The sequence below is a fragment of the Ovis canadensis genome, chromosome 6 (genome assembly GCF_042477335.2).
Source record: "Ovis canadensis isolate MfBH-ARS-UI-01 breed Bighorn chromosome 6, ARS-UI_OviCan_v2, whole genome shotgun sequence".
Taxonomy (NCBI): domain Eukaryota; kingdom Metazoa; phylum Chordata; class Mammalia; order Artiodactyla; family Bovidae; genus Ovis; species Ovis canadensis.
The window spans coordinates 118,570,323-118,585,788 of record NC_091250.1 but is presented as its reverse complement, the minus strand read 5'-3'; the positions used below and the strand labels follow the sequence as shown (position 1 = coordinate 118,585,788).

The window sequence follows — 15,466 nt, the reverse complement described above, 5'->3', positions numbered from 1 at the left end:
CCTTCCTGCTGAGAAAAAACGAGGTCTACAATGGCAGGGGCAGGACCCCCAGGAAGCTGAGAGCTGCGAGTGCAGAGAACAGCCCGTCTGTGTTCGAGTCTGAGGCTAAGAGAAAGAATCCCACCCCTGCACGGGTCAGACTGCTGGGGAAACTGGCTGAAGGCCCGGCAGGCAGCCCTCCACTAGTAGGCTGGGGCCCCCAGATGACGTTGTGTTGCCTCACTGTACAAGGCACTGTGCTTTTACCCCAGTGCTGACCAACCCCTCCATCTCCCCCAGAAATGCCATCCGATCCTTGTGACACTTGGAGATGGAGCTGGAGGCAAATACACCCCAACTGCCCACCTCCACTCATATCCTCCCCACCAGTTCCTGCAGCCGCCCTCAGGCTGCACAGGCCCGGAACAGACATAAAGGAGCTGGCAGAGTGACAAGCAAAGTAACCGATGCTGGCTTGAGTAATTTTTGTTAAAGGTGATATCATGCCCTTACTCACTTGACTAACCATTGTTCAGTACAAAAGGGGCAATCTATACGAAAATAGAATGGAAAGTGTAACAGCTTCTGCAGTCAGAGTCCCAGAATGGATCTTAGCTCTTGACTCTGCTGCTCAGGTTAGCCTGAGGGGTTTGCATGCTCCAAGCCTCAGTTCGCAGGAAGAGGCAGGCGAAGATGATTTCTTTTCTTTTTCCAAAGTATAAAGTGCTGGACGGACAGACTTCCCTGGTGGTTCAGACTCCATGCTCTCATGAAACTCTGCTCAATGTCATGTGGCAGTCTGGATGAATGGGGAGTTTAAGGGAGAATGGATCCATGTATATGTATGGTTGTGTCCCTTTGCTGTCCAACTAAAACTATCACAACATTGATAACTGGCTATACCCCAACACTAAATTAAAAAGTTAAAATTTAAAAAGTACCATAAAAAGAAAAAGAAGACTGCTTTCACAGTAGGGGGCACAGGTTTGATCCCTGGTTGGGAAACTAAGATCACATGAGCTATATGGCCAGAGACAAACAAGAAAACCATAAACCAAAGAAACAAAAATAAAGTGCTGGAATACATGATCAGAGGAAGCAATTAAAAGCACTATATCTTTTAATTAAAAGCCTAGATTTTAAAGAATTTCAATACTGCATCAAAGAGTTTCCTGCTGTTTTATTTATCCGACTATACTCTAAGGTGTGGGACCATAACAATGGTTACAATGTAAGAACATGTAATAACTGAGGCCTCTGAAAGTATCACCCTTCGGTCTTCCAAGAATTTCTTTAGAATGCCAACAGTGTCTGTGACTTTTAGTCACCAGTGATTCCCAAGAAACATCCATTGTCTTCTCAGTGCCTAAGGCTGCTCCCAACTATTAAATTAGGCAGTTGGAAAAGTGCATAAACTCTTTCAGGCCCTAAATGGTTTGCTGGGAGTGTGAAAAGAATTTATATAGTTCCCTAAACGCTGAGCTTACGAGAAGTTAGGCCTTGGGAGGACTGGGGCCATAAGGAGAGGAGGCTGCCCAGAATCACCGGCCCCGAATTAACCCCCTGCTTCAGCAATTGCTTATCACATGAATGGGGGTAAATCACTGAGCACCTGCTTCACTCCTGACCTTCCAGGTGCCCTTGCTGCTATCTCCCCCCACCCTCCACCCTGTTCATTTTGCTTCAGCCTCACCACTCCTCTAACTTGCCAACCTGCTCCCACCTCAAGGCTTCTGCCGTCTTTCCTCTGCTTTCTCGTCCATTCACTTGCCTGCTATAAGACTCACAGCACTTAACAACAGCTGACACTTACATATTTATCTTCCCCCACCATGATCTTCAAGAGAGGAAAGGACTCCTATTCCTATAGCATTTAGTCCAGTGCTGAGAAAAGAATGTGTGTCTTCACGGATACTTGCTGAATAAATGAATGAGTGAACAAATCATGGTGCTACCACTCACTGGACCAGTGTCCCTGGAAGGCTGCACTGAGGTAATGTGAAAAAACATTGCAGAAACTTCCCCAAAGGGCTCTCCAGGCTGTGGCACTGGAAGTGGAAAACCTGAGCCGTTTCACATGGCCACTGAGTGCACCACCCCCGTCTGGACCCTTGTTGATAACCAATCCCTGGTTTCTGATAGAGTCTGTCTGCTATTTTCTCACCCTGCCAGTCTGCTCGAGTCATAGGCCACCACTGCCCCTTCAGTAAAAGACTTCCACTCTTGGTATGTCCACCAGAGAGCCCAACAATATTGGGGACTAGTTACTATCACCCGTCAGGAAGATCTTTGTTAGGATTCCTGGCAGTCTTCGTAAATTACTGGTAGGAGATAAGAACAGGAACCACAAGGCAGGGGGAAGTTATCTGGATGGACAACAAAGAGGGAGGGCTGCATTTGGCCCTGGAGTCATCTACTATCTGCCAGCCTGGGGCCTCCACTTTCCTCATGAGGAAACTGAAGTCCAGGAGGAGTTCAGGAGTGACTTAACAGAGGCCACAACAGAGGAGAAGAGGCCCATCCATGCCCCTCTTCAACCAGCAGATCCTGCGATTTGCTTTCTCTATTATGATCTCCAAATGAACACACTCAGCCATGGCCTGCATTAACCATCTACTTTCAAGGATTTCCAGGTAAGCAGGAACCCATTAATGTGATGTTGGCAGAGAGGTGAAGGAGGACGGATGAGTTTATTAAATTACATAAAGGACTCGACAAGTCAAATAGCGCATCAAAACACAAGAGAAGCATCTGACACGTGCAGGAGACAAATCATCAGTATTGTTGCATTTAGTTTTGAAACAACCGTGGAACAAATCACACACAATTTCAGAGAAATTCCTAAGGTCATATTTTACAACTAAGACATTTATTACTTTTATGACTCATCTAACCAAAGGATTTCAAAAATACCAGAGGGAAAGGATAAAACAAAAGCCCAATCAAGAGTACTTATTAGTACTTATCTGCTGATTGGCAAAAAATTCTCATTTTCAGACAATACAAAGTATGTTTCCTTAGAGGTATTTCTTAGAAAATTCTAACTATAAAAATAGGAGACCAAAGATGGTAAAACAAAACTAATGGAACTGTCTCCCAAACATTTGGCTAGATACCACATTTGTCAAAAATTGTACAAATGAGAAGGTAACCAATATACTTAATTACTGGTTTCAGCACCAACTCACTTAATACTTTACAATGAAAAATTAAGCCAAAAATAACTGGGTAAACATATATTTTGAGGAAAAAAAAAGTGTACTGTGGAGATAAAAATTAATAGGTACAAGTGTCACTTTTCTTCTACTTAAAAAAGAAACCAACCAAAAATCAGTAAAAGATAAAGTGAGAGTCTCACTAAAAGTTACATGAAGAAAATTAAAAGCCCGGAGAGGAGGAATGAGAAATAAACAGAGCTCTCAGTTATTACAGCTACTGTATTTGAGCATTAAATTTAGCTCTAAATTTCCTGGAAATTAAAGCCAAAATGGGAAACATAACAGTTTATATAATTCTCTGATAAAAAGAACGCATGCTGGTTCATGAGGAGAATTTTTTTTTTTTCCTGGAGCTGAATTCTAGAAGGAATTTGTCATCCGTGTGCAAGGAAAACTGAACAAATGGATAATGGCTTCAATGATGTATTTGTAGAGGCAGCACAAATGTTCCTGGCATGGTCCCAATCAACAAGAGCAAAAAAATAACCCTTTCAAGGGAGGTCTAAAGATGTCCATATACTTTCTCTTTTTCTTTTTATCCCTTTAAAAAACTCATGGTTGCATTGAAGATGGGCCCGCACCTATGAGGTGTCTCCTATAAAACACCAAGAAGTGAAAATTAAGCACTCCTTAATCCGGGGTGCCTCCCAGTGCAGCAATACAGGGAGTCTCCTCTCTGGGGGGTGGAGGTAGCGGTGGGGGGGTGTTGGTGAGTGCTTCTCTTGAGTCTTTTATCAGAAAAGACTGAGAGAGAGGTCATAAAACTCTGGTCCAAATGTCACGGAGTTTGCAGAGTTCATTTCAATTAAAATCTGTCAGAGATTCTGACGGTTTCCTAAGACTTCCTTTGTTATTATTCTGGTTAATTTGCTTTGGGAGGTATGATAGGGAGGAGGCAAACTGTTTAAAGGAGTTCAGAATATCAACTGTTCACTCAAGTCAAAGAAAATGAATATACGTCTGCCTACTTAAGTGTGTCTTCAAGCGAGAAATAATTATCGATCAACTCACCTTCAGAATCTCTTCAACACAATGGACTTCATTGGAGTAGGTCTGCTGTAAGGGAAAAGCAAGAAAAAGGTTAGCAAACAAAACAAAGATTAGCACACAAACAAAAAACAATTAGAGTGCTGGTATTAGTGAATGCTATTAGTACATATAGCAACACTTCTTAAGGAGAATCACCCCCAGGACCCCCTTTTATTAGTACTAATATCTAAGTATGAGAAACTTCACATTCCAGATGAAATAAAACCAGAGAGATAAACCTGAGCTAATTGTGAAAGAAAGGGTTCTGCTGGAGACAATGACAGATGAATTGTGACCCACAGGTCAAGATCTTCTGATGGAACATGTATGTATTAAAGAAAATGAGTACATTAGTGAACCTAGGAGAATAATAGATATAACAAGAGTGGAGGCAGAAGGGAAAATCTGTAATTTTCCCGCCTTGCAGCAACATCTGTCCAGTGAGGCAAGTTACATGAACACAAAGATGTGATCATCCTGAACGTCTTACTGAGCCCACAGTAAGGAAGTCAGACTCCAACCAAGCATAGATTTTAGGGTGAGAGTCTAACCTGCCAAAAAATAAGTCTTAAAGTTGATTGTCTCTAGCCCTACTTGCAGTATTTTCAACTGTACACACACACACACACAATATTGCCCCAGAGAAAGACCCTAAGAAGAGAGATTACCTCGCTTCTTAGAGGAAAGACCCTCTTGCTTATTCCCAGGTAAACAAATGACAGCTGCTGTTGCTAGTATCACGAACGCAGTGTTTAGGAAATGTCACTTTCCAGTCTTTATAAAGTGCAAGACAATGGAAAAGTAAAATCTTTTAAAAAGAAAAAAAAATACTTTTTCCTTAACTAGAGATATGGAACAAATTCCCTGACTTCATGGTTTTCAAACAGAATAGCAACTTTCTGTGTCAACCGAGGAGCCAAGTGCCCTGGGCAAATCCTCCTATACAACCCCCTGCACCCCCACCCAACAATACACACACTTTTTACTGCCCCTGTGGTACAGAAAGTGCTGCTCTTCCCAGTCAGTTGGTCCAAGGTTTGCCTCACAGCGAGTGTAGATGGAAAATGGTTCTTTTCAGGGCTCTCGTTTCTCATTCAAGTGTAATTTAATACGGCACTGGTTGATAATTCCTGATCTGGGGTTTATTAATCCACCATCTTCCTCATTTCTGTCTCCTTAAGGAAAAGTGCACACAGCATTCACACTGCCCTGGAATTGAATCTAGTGGACATGTCAAATTTCAAATGTAATCTGACCTGCCTGGGTCTGGTTTTAAAACATGTAAATTTCACAGAGACAGTTTTATTGAAACGTTTACAATTTGTTATTTTTGAGGTAGGGGTCTGAAAGTTAAGACAGTCAAAGAGTCAAGCGTATCGCCTTTCTCTGCTGGCCCAATTGGACCTGCCCTTAGGCACTGTACATGTTAACAAGAGGACTTGCTTGTCGAGTTTTCATTTTTCAAGACTATTAAGGAATGTCTAAAAACTGGACCAAATATTACAGCACAAACGTCAGAAACAAATGAATGCTGTTGTGACCTGAGGGTAACATGCAATTATATCCTATGGTTTTAATTTTTCACATGTGTCATTAGGAACAATAACAATTAGGAATTGAAGTGAAATCAACAGAACAAAGCAGAGGACTACTGACTCTGGTTAAATAGTCCTTCCTGTCGCTGGAATGAGAATTCAATTAAAATATCTGGCAGGACTTTGCTGGCAGTCCAGTGGTTAAGAATCTGCCTGAAAATGCAGGGGACATAGGCTCAATCCCTGCTCTGGGAATATCCCACATGCTGTGGGGCAACTGAGTCCATGCACCACAGCTACTGAGCCCACTTGCCCTAGAGCCCACGCTCTGCAACAAGAGAATCCTGGGCATTACAACTAGAGAGGCGCCCCTGCTCACGGGGGCCAGAGAAACTGGAGAAAATCCACTCGCAGCAACAGAGACCAAGCACATCCCAAAATAAGAAAGGAAAATAAATAAAGTATCTGGCAATCAGGGGTGAGGCAGCTGGTGGAAGGATGGGGTGGGAGGTTGGAGTTAGCAGGTGCAAACTATTATATACAGAATGGATAAGCAACAAGGTCCTACTATACAGCAGAGAGAACTATATTCAATATCCTATGATGAATCATAAGGGAAAAGAATTTTAAAAAGAAAACATGTGCGTGTATATATATATATAACTGAGTCACTTTGCTGTACAGCAGAAATTAACACAACACTGTTAATCAACTATATTTCAATTTTTAAAATATTAATTAAAAAATCCGGCAATCAATGAAATAGTGAAGCACAGTTGGAATGAGGGCAGAAAACCACTGCCCACTGCTTCGAACAGAATGGGGTCAGGAAGCGACCATGTCTGAAGACTAAAAGACTTTCTGATCTTTGTAATATTACTCAAGCCATCAACCCTTAGCCAAGATGTTTGATGTCACTAAAAGATTTATTTTCCTTAAAAATTGTATTACGTGAGATGAGCCAGAATTGAAGAAATTTTCTGTAGATTATTGTTTATTGGTATCAGAGTAAGACAAATAGTGCTAAACAGTCACCATTTAACCTGCTTAAAATTCTAACTAAAGCCTAAGATTCAAGCATGAATTGGTTGGTTAATTCTCATATCAGGTCCATTATGAAAGTGGGGTTATATTAAAAGGGTGCCAGAATTCTATTCCAAACACATGAGGATATATCATATTTAAATACCTCCAAGCAGCACTGTTTATAATGGCAAATAACTGGAAATGATCAAATGCCCAAGAACAGGAGTCTAACTAAAGATTTTCACAGGGCTCCCATATAGCAGTATGTTATAAATAAAATGGACATCAACATATATAAAATGATGTAAATGCATGTGCTGGCATGGAAAGATGCTCAAGATATTTTCAACTTTTTCTTAGAAAGAATTTCACACTCCTAGAGAAAATAACAAAGACAGTAGAGGAAATTCCCACAAACCCTTCACGTGGATTCTCCAAATGCTGGCATTCTACCGCACTTGCTTTATATTTTTCTCTCCCCCCTTCCTCACATCTACACTGAGCCATTCAAGAGTGTGAGAGAGTTGAGAGTTAATGCCCTTTTATCTCTAAATACTGTTGTGTATACCAAGGAGCGCTTTAAAGCTTTATTTAAAGAGGGTTGGTTACAAGATCGTCTGTATAGTGTGAGCCCATTTTTTTAATATGCTCCATCTACCTGAGACGGTATCATCACTCTTCCCTGATCCAAATTAAAGTCTCTTAAACTAGAGTACAGTAGGTATTTCAGCTGCGCTTGCAAAGAAAGATCCATACGGACAGGCTGCCTTGTTGTTAAAAAGTACAATTTGGCACCTCCAAGTCTGCCACTGGAAGGAGAATTTCCAAAAAGGGCGGGGTGCTTCAACAAAGCGTTATAGCTTAATCCCCTTCCTTGAAATCCACTTTGCCCACATCGTATCCAGCTGAGTCCTGCCACCCCTGCTCAGAGAAGCCAGGCTCTCCCTGTAACACTGGGGCCAAAGAGTAAACAAGCAACCTCTCTGAAGCAAGGCCAAGTTCAGGCTGGACATCTTTAGGTAAGATTTCCTCAAAGAACAAGAGGTGATTAAAAAGCAGCAACAACAAAAATGGATGCTAACTGCATGAAAGCAGAAGCTCTAGTCTGGGGGTTCTTTCCTGTCTACTAGTCCTTCTGTGGCAGGAACACTGACTTTAGCATTTACACCCCAAATCACACGGCAGTCTCCCACCCTCAATATCTAGGTTCCTAGAGGAGACCAGCTTAGCTACTCTGTACATCTGTGTGTGTTTGCGTCTGTTAAGCTGCTTCAGTCGGGTCTGACTCTTTGTGACTCTATGGACTGTAGCCCGCCAGGCTCCTCTGTCCACGGGATTCTCCAGACAAGAATACTGGAGTGGGTTGCCATGCCCTCCTCCATGGGATCTTCCTGACTCAGGGGTAGAACCTGGGTTCTTAAGTCTCCCCACTCCAGCAGGTGGGTTATTTATCACTAGCACCACTTGGAAAGCCCTCACACATTCAGGGGTCCTGTATATAGACAGACCTCCCGATGGAGCCCTCACTTTCCAGGGAGTATGGCCTTAACACAGGAACCAAAATCCTACTCAACTTAAAAAACAGTAGCTACTTGCTGAATACACATTGTACTTGTTACTGCATTAAACTCATATTATATTATTTCATAACATGTTATAGAAATATGGGAAAAAAAAAACCCAAACAAACTTTTTGGCCAACCCAATATTATTTCCTCCATTTGATACCATCTATTACAAGATGTACCATCATTAGCTTGGCAGGGGAAAACGTTATAACACAAAATGTACTCATCAACTGTAGATACATCCCTTATTACAGATGCTGAAAAATGAAATAAAAATCTGAGGGAATTCTGTATTCCCTCACAAAGAGTCAGACCCGACTGAAGCAATTTAACACACACACAAACACACACAGATGTATACAGTAGCTAAAGCTGGTCTCTTTTAGGAACCTAGATATTGAGGGTGGGAGACTGCCGTGTGATTTGGGGGGTAAGTGCTAAAGTCAGCGTTCCTGCCACAGAAGGACAATTAGACAGGAAAGAACCCCCAGACTAGAGCCTCTGCATTCATGCACTTAGCATCAATTTTTGTTGTTGCTGCTGTTTAATCACCTCTTAATTCTTACATCAATCTTGTGGTATTACCCCACTTTTAAAAATGAACATTAAATTCTAAAGAAACTAACTTACATGTCCAGGGCCACACAGGCTCAAGTGACTAAGCCCACCTTCCTAATATTGCTACAATACTGTCCCCAAAACCTCAACTTCAGGCCAGACACAAACATACCAGTATTTAAGGAGAGGGGGATCTGATCCCAATTGTTGTATGCAAAAGCAAAACCATTTTTCAAAGAGTACTGTTTCCCTTGGGCTTATGCAAAGAAATGGGTAATCAGCGTTAACTGCCTCTTACTACTGTAGGTACTTTAGACCAGCAAAAGCAGTGATGCTGGCCTCGGTCTGATTTCTCACTCCTCCTGGAATGACATTGTGTAATCCTAAGGAAATGCACTGATACCAAAATAAAAGATGTCAGTAAATGTCCCCTAAGCATGACACAGTTTGTTTTAATAAGCTAAGAAGAGGCGGATGGAAGAAATATACCTCGCCGCTGAGACCACAGGGCTCTGGCAATATTGTGTTTTAAGTCTCTCAAGTTTCAACAGAGCAGCACTTTTTTAAACAATGCTGTTCTCAAAAAAGGCTTAGTTATCACTAACCAGAACTGCAGGGAGCACAGAGGCAGCATGCTGATGAAGGCGGCCAAGAGATCTTGGATCCTAGTTCTGGCTCCGCTGAGGATCGGGTCTTGCGATGCTGGCTAAGGTTCAACTTCTCTGGGAATATCTCCTCGTGGCAATGAAGGGATAATATTACCAGTCCTAACCACTTCGCAGGGTTGGTATGAAGGTTAAATGTGAAACTTTAAAAACTCTTAGGAGGCACTGATACGTGAAATCAACACACGGGGCCAACATTATCAAGACGGTCTTCACTGGCAGGACAGCTTTTAAAGAAACCCCAGTGGTTCTCTGTCAGCATATGTTTTAGAAGATTACACAAAAGCTCACACTATTTTTCTTCAGACACAGCGGGTTGACCAAAAAGTTCATTCGGGTTTTCCCTAAGAGCTTATGGAAAACTCGGATGAGCTCTTTGGCCAGCTCAGCCACCCTCTCAGCCTGTGGGGTTCAATCTACGGCATCTACCACGCTGCTCATGCACGCATGCGTGTGCTCAGTCGTGTCCGACTCTTTCCAGCCCTGTGGACTTGTACCCCGCCAGGCTCCTCTGCCCATGGGATCCTCCAGGCAAGACGACCGGAGAATCTCCACTTCCTCCTGCAGGCGATCTTCCCAACCCAGGGACAGAACCCACGTCTCCTGTGTCTGCTGCACTGGCAGGCGAATTCTTCACCACTGGAGTTCACCTAGCTCCATCTAACTAGCTAAGCCACACTCCTCCTGCCCCTCTGGAACCCCTTTCCCTCTCCCACCTGTGTTGAGATGAGTCCTACTCAGTCTTGAGCTGCAGATTAAAAACCATCTTTTGGGAAGCACTCCTTAATTCCCTCACTCCTGAAATAGAGCGAGTGTGCCCATGGCTGTGTGTACTTTTCCTGCCAAAGCTCCTCCCATCCCACCATCTCTGCTTCTTCTAGATCACCAGTTCCAGGACTGCAGGGGCCAGGTCTGCCTTCTGAATCACCAGTCACACACTGCCTGCCGCACAGAGGCCACCAATCAACATTTGCCATTGTGGTTTTCAGCCTCTGAACTCAGAATATGAAAATAGATGTCCAATTTGGAGAGCTTTAGAGACTTTCTAAATACTGCAGCTTCTCTGAATAATAAGCCAACATCTTAGTGAACAAACTACACAGAGGTAAACATACCAGAGACAGAATGGAAACTGTTTTTCATTGTTTTCTCCTTCCACACATTAAGATTACTCTTAGAAACTATTTTTCACATATCAGATTGGCAAAGCAAAAAACGAAAGAACTGACAATACTCTGTCTATGAGAGAGACGTAGGGAGACAGGCACTCAAATTCCGGGGCTGGTGGGAGGGCAACACCGCACAATCTCTGAAGACAGCAGTTTGGCAAGAGTCACCAAATTGTAATTTCCCATACTCTGACCCAGCAACTTGAGCTCAAGCACTAACTCCTAACTGCACAAAAAGATATGTGCACAAAGTTATTCATTTCAGCCTAATTTGCAAATAGTAAGGTACTAAAAAAAAAAAAATCTAAATGCCCATCTCTAGGTAGCTGGCTAAGAAAACTGTGTTACAGGCCCCTACACAGAAATACTATGCAACCATGACAGAGAATCAGGGTGCTCTTCGTGCACTGAGCTGGGTAATCTCTAAGATGTATTGTTAAGGGGGGAGGGGAAGGTGCACATGCAGCATATACCAGGATTTGAATAAATGAAAAGGTGATGTCAGAAGAGAACATGTATGTCAAGTTACTTATGACCCATTAAATACCACTGGGAATAACACAGAATAAATAATAAATAACATAATAAAGAAGCCTTTAACATCAACTACTTCTAGAAAGGAAAGTTAACTTGCGAGAGGGCTAGCGTAATGGGAAGATTTTCATCGTATACCTTTTTAGTGTCTTAAAATTAATTAATTTATTTTTATTTTTGGCCATGCAGCATATGGAATCTTAGTTCCCCAAACAGGAATCAAACTTTTGCCCCCTGCCTTGGAAGCACAGAGTCTTAACCACTGGACCACAGGGGAAGTCTGTTTTTTTCAATTTTCAATTCTGCATTAAGATATAGATCATGTATTCAGGAATAAAAATACAAAAATAAGATCGAGATTCTTTTTTAAAAATATAGGAATAAACATTTTTTCTCAAAAGTACAGCTCAAGGTCTCTGACTCTCTCTTAGCCTTCCTCTATGTACCGAATAACTTGCATTCTCCCAAACACACATCTCTGAATCTATTCACAGCTTCCTCCCTGGTGCTCAGGGTTGCCCCATGTAACACTCCACACACAGAACTGTTCCTAGATTTACTTCCAGCCTTCCTGTGACGTGCTCCTAGGGAAACCTAGGACTTGGTGTCTCGCCCAGTATTTGCTGGCTACTACACTCTTGCTTCCCAAATGAGACTATTGCAAAGTCCTTCAAAGAGACGTATATGGGGGGTGGGGGTGGCCTCTCTTTTAATCAGTCATGCTTATTATATACCGGGCAGATACACATGACGTAAACAAAGCCTTACCGGATTGTTGTGGGGACAAAATAAGACAATGCACGTTAAAGCTGATGCCACACAAATAAACCTAAGCATTTATCACAAAGATACCATGATCTGCATTTCCCAGAGATGGATCAGAAGAGGAAACCAAAAGGCCTGCCTGAGCAAGATTCTGACATAAAATTCATTTTATTCTGTAAATACAAAGTAAATTACCTACATAGCTAGGCCAATTCCAAGAACTTGCTCATACCACTGGGGTGTGCCTACTCAGGCTGGAAAAAGCACAAGGCTGAGCAGTATTATTTCTTCAGAAGTGTCATGCCCTTCAGGGATCTATCTAAACGTCGATTTCCACACCCAGTATTCTAGCTAAGAATTTTTTTAAGTCCCTGGACAGATTTATGGAAACACTTACAGTACAAAGATGGAGAAGGAAATGGCAACCCACTCTAGTATTCTTGCCTGGGAAATCCCATGGGCAGAGGAGACTGCAGTCCATGGGGTCATTAAGAGCTGACATGACGGAGCATCAGCAATAGCACAAAGAGGAAAAAAAGGAAAACTGTGGACTGTTAATATGGAAGGAAGGATAAAGGGTTAGAAAACAGAAAACAAGACACCCTTCACAGTTTTCCTAAAGATGAATAGTTCAGTTCAGTTCAGTCACTCAGTCATGTCCAACTCTTTGCGACCCCATCAACTGCAGCACGCCAGGCCTCCCTGTCCATTACCAACTCCCTGAGTTCACTAAAACTCACTTACATCAAGTCGGTGATGCCATCCAGCCATCTCATCCTCTGTCGGCCCCTTCTCCTCCTGCCCTCAATCCCTCCCAGCATTAGAGTCTTTTCCAATGAGTCAACTATTCACATGAGATGGCCAAAGAACTGGAGTTTCAGCTTTAGCATTATTCCTTCCAATGAACACCTAGGAACGATCTCCCCTAGAATGGACTGGGTGGATCTCCTTGCAGTCCAAGGGACTCTCAAGAGTCTTCTCCAACACCACACTTCAAAAGCATCAACTCTTCGGAGCTCAGCTTTCTTCATAGTCCAACTCTCACATCCATACATCACTACTGGAAAAACCACAGCCTTGACTAGATGGACCTTTGTTGGCAAAGTAATGTCTCTGCTTTTCAATATGCCATCTAAGTTGGTCATAACTTTCCTTCCAAGGAGTAAGCATCTTTTAATTTCATGGCTGCAATCACCATCTGCAGTGATTTTGGAGCCCAAAAAAATAAAGTCTGACTCTGTTTCCACTGGTTCCCCATCTATTTCCCATGAAGTGATGGGACCAGATGCCATGATCTTAGTTTTCTGAATGCTGAACTTTAAGCCAACTTTTTCACTCTTCTCTTTCACTTTCATCAAGATGAATAGTAGTATAATGCAAACTAATTTTGATGTCAAACTCTTCCTTTAAAAAATGAAACACCCTCCTTCTCTACCCAAATATTTTCAAACAGCAGCAAGGGTCAGAGTAGTATTTTTCTTAAAAAGGTGATTAAGCAGCAATATTTAGCAAAGAATTACTCACATGTTCCCTGGAAGCCTACTCTGTAATGGCAAACTGGTCTGCCAGGTGTGGAGGGCACCACAATTAATGTTGCGCTAACTGCAGATATCACTATAGTTCTCCACATAAATGTTTCAAGGAGAAAAGGAAAGACTGATGAAGGACAAGATTATTTTCAATGATGAGGAATCTATAGGTCACCTACAGCTATCATCCAACAAAAATTTACTGTGGAAAGCCCAAGCAATCCTACTCACATTGGAAGATCTAGGAAGGGGGAAGCAGTGTGGAAACAGGGGTGTCACAAACACTGGTTGCCCATTCCTGGAAGTTCCTTCACCTTGACTCGGCATCTACCTTCAACTCCAAATGGTAACCCAAGCTGTTCTGTCTCCCCCGAACTGGTTTCCTACAGGCAGTGGATGCATACTCAGTCACATCTAACTCTGTAACCCCATGGACTGTAGCCCACCATGCTCCTCTGTCCAAGGGATTTCCCAGGCAAGAGTACCAGAGTGGGTTGCCATTTCCTACAGGTAGGGTCTGGGTTTATTCATCCCAGTATCTCCTAGGGCCTTGGCATAATTCTGGAATAGCACAGGTACGTTAAGTTATATTTGTCCAATGAATAAATTTGATTTTGTCATCTCATGGCATCTTCAACAGAATTCTCAAACCTGTTCAGTTCAGTCACTCAGTCGTATCTGACTCTTTGCAATTTTGGGAGTTTCTCAGACAGCCAAGTTTCTGATGTGGCAGTAACATCAGAACATGATTGTTGGAGGAAGGCTACACTGGGCAGGCTGGAGTCGGGTAAAGGAAGGGTATATCTCTCCTTGAGTCTGGAGATAAAGAAACAGTCTAGGATAGGGACTCCTCTGGTAGCCCAGTGGCTGAGACTTCTCCCTTCCAATGCAGAGGGTCTGGGTTTGATCCCTGGTCAGGGAACTAGATCCCACGTGCCACAACTAAAGATCCCACATGTTGCAATTAGAACTCAGCACAGCCATATAAATAAATAAATATTTATTTAAAGAAAAAAACCGTTCAGGGTAAATGCAGAAAGAGGATGCTGGAAGCTTGGGAGAGGCACTAGTACCCCAACTCACTTTATATTAAATGACAGCTAATATCCACAAATGTCCATAAAGTTCATTTTAGGTAAACTGCTCCTTTATAAGCTCCTATATTATCTGTCTGTATTTCACCAGCTAAAGCAAAAACAGGCTAAAAAATGAAAAAAAAAAAAAAGATCCTAAATATCATCATTGAAACTTATAATCCCTTACAGGAAGGAGTATTTTGAACTATACGTAGTTAAAAGATCAACATGAGTAATTAGAGCCTTCTATTTCTTTCCAGGCACTTTGATTGTTACCAGTGAAGCAATTTGCTTTAATTAGTGTCATAAAGAATTTATTTTTCTAAAGTATATAAAATTTATAAAAGCTCATAATTTATATTAACTGAACTACTTAAAATATTCTGGAAATTCTGTTTTGATCTCTATTAAAAGAGGGCATCTTTTCGTTATGAAACCTAGGGTATAGTTCTTAAGATCTGGTTTAAGTAAATAAAACAGGAACTGTGAATAGCTGTTTCCCATATATATGTTATAACACTTACTTTATGTAAACATACCAATGAATATGAAGGGACTAATAAAAGCGCTAGTTCCACTTATTTTATTACTATTAAATTTCCTGAGATCACACAAGTATAAATTTTAATATATTTGTAAGGCTTCTACAGAGTCACATGAAAGTTTTTATTTTAAAAACACTACTTATGTTGCGGCAATATATGCAGAAATGTTTTCAGTAAACATTCTTTATGACCACAGGTCAACTAGCTTCTTGGTGTTAGTTACAAGGGGTGGGGTGTCCCCAAGGTGGGTTTAAACAGGCTTAAAAACAA

General features: G+C 41.9%; 1 protein-coding gene across 7 annotated transcripts in view; it reads right to left on the bottom strand.

Moving 5' to 3' along the window:
* AFF1 (ALF transcription elongation factor 1) overlaps positions 1-15,466 on the bottom strand; it is a 196,140-nt gene that overhangs the window by 51,970 nt on the left and 128,704 nt on the right. For all 7 annotated transcript variants that reach the window (XM_069594633.1, XM_069594637.1, XM_069594634.1 and 4 more), the window contains one exon: positions 4,209-4,253. In XM_069594633.1, the coding sequence (XP_069450734.1) occupies positions 4,209-4,253 (45 nt within the window). The remainder of the gene's footprint in view (positions 1-4,208; positions 4,254-15,466) is intronic.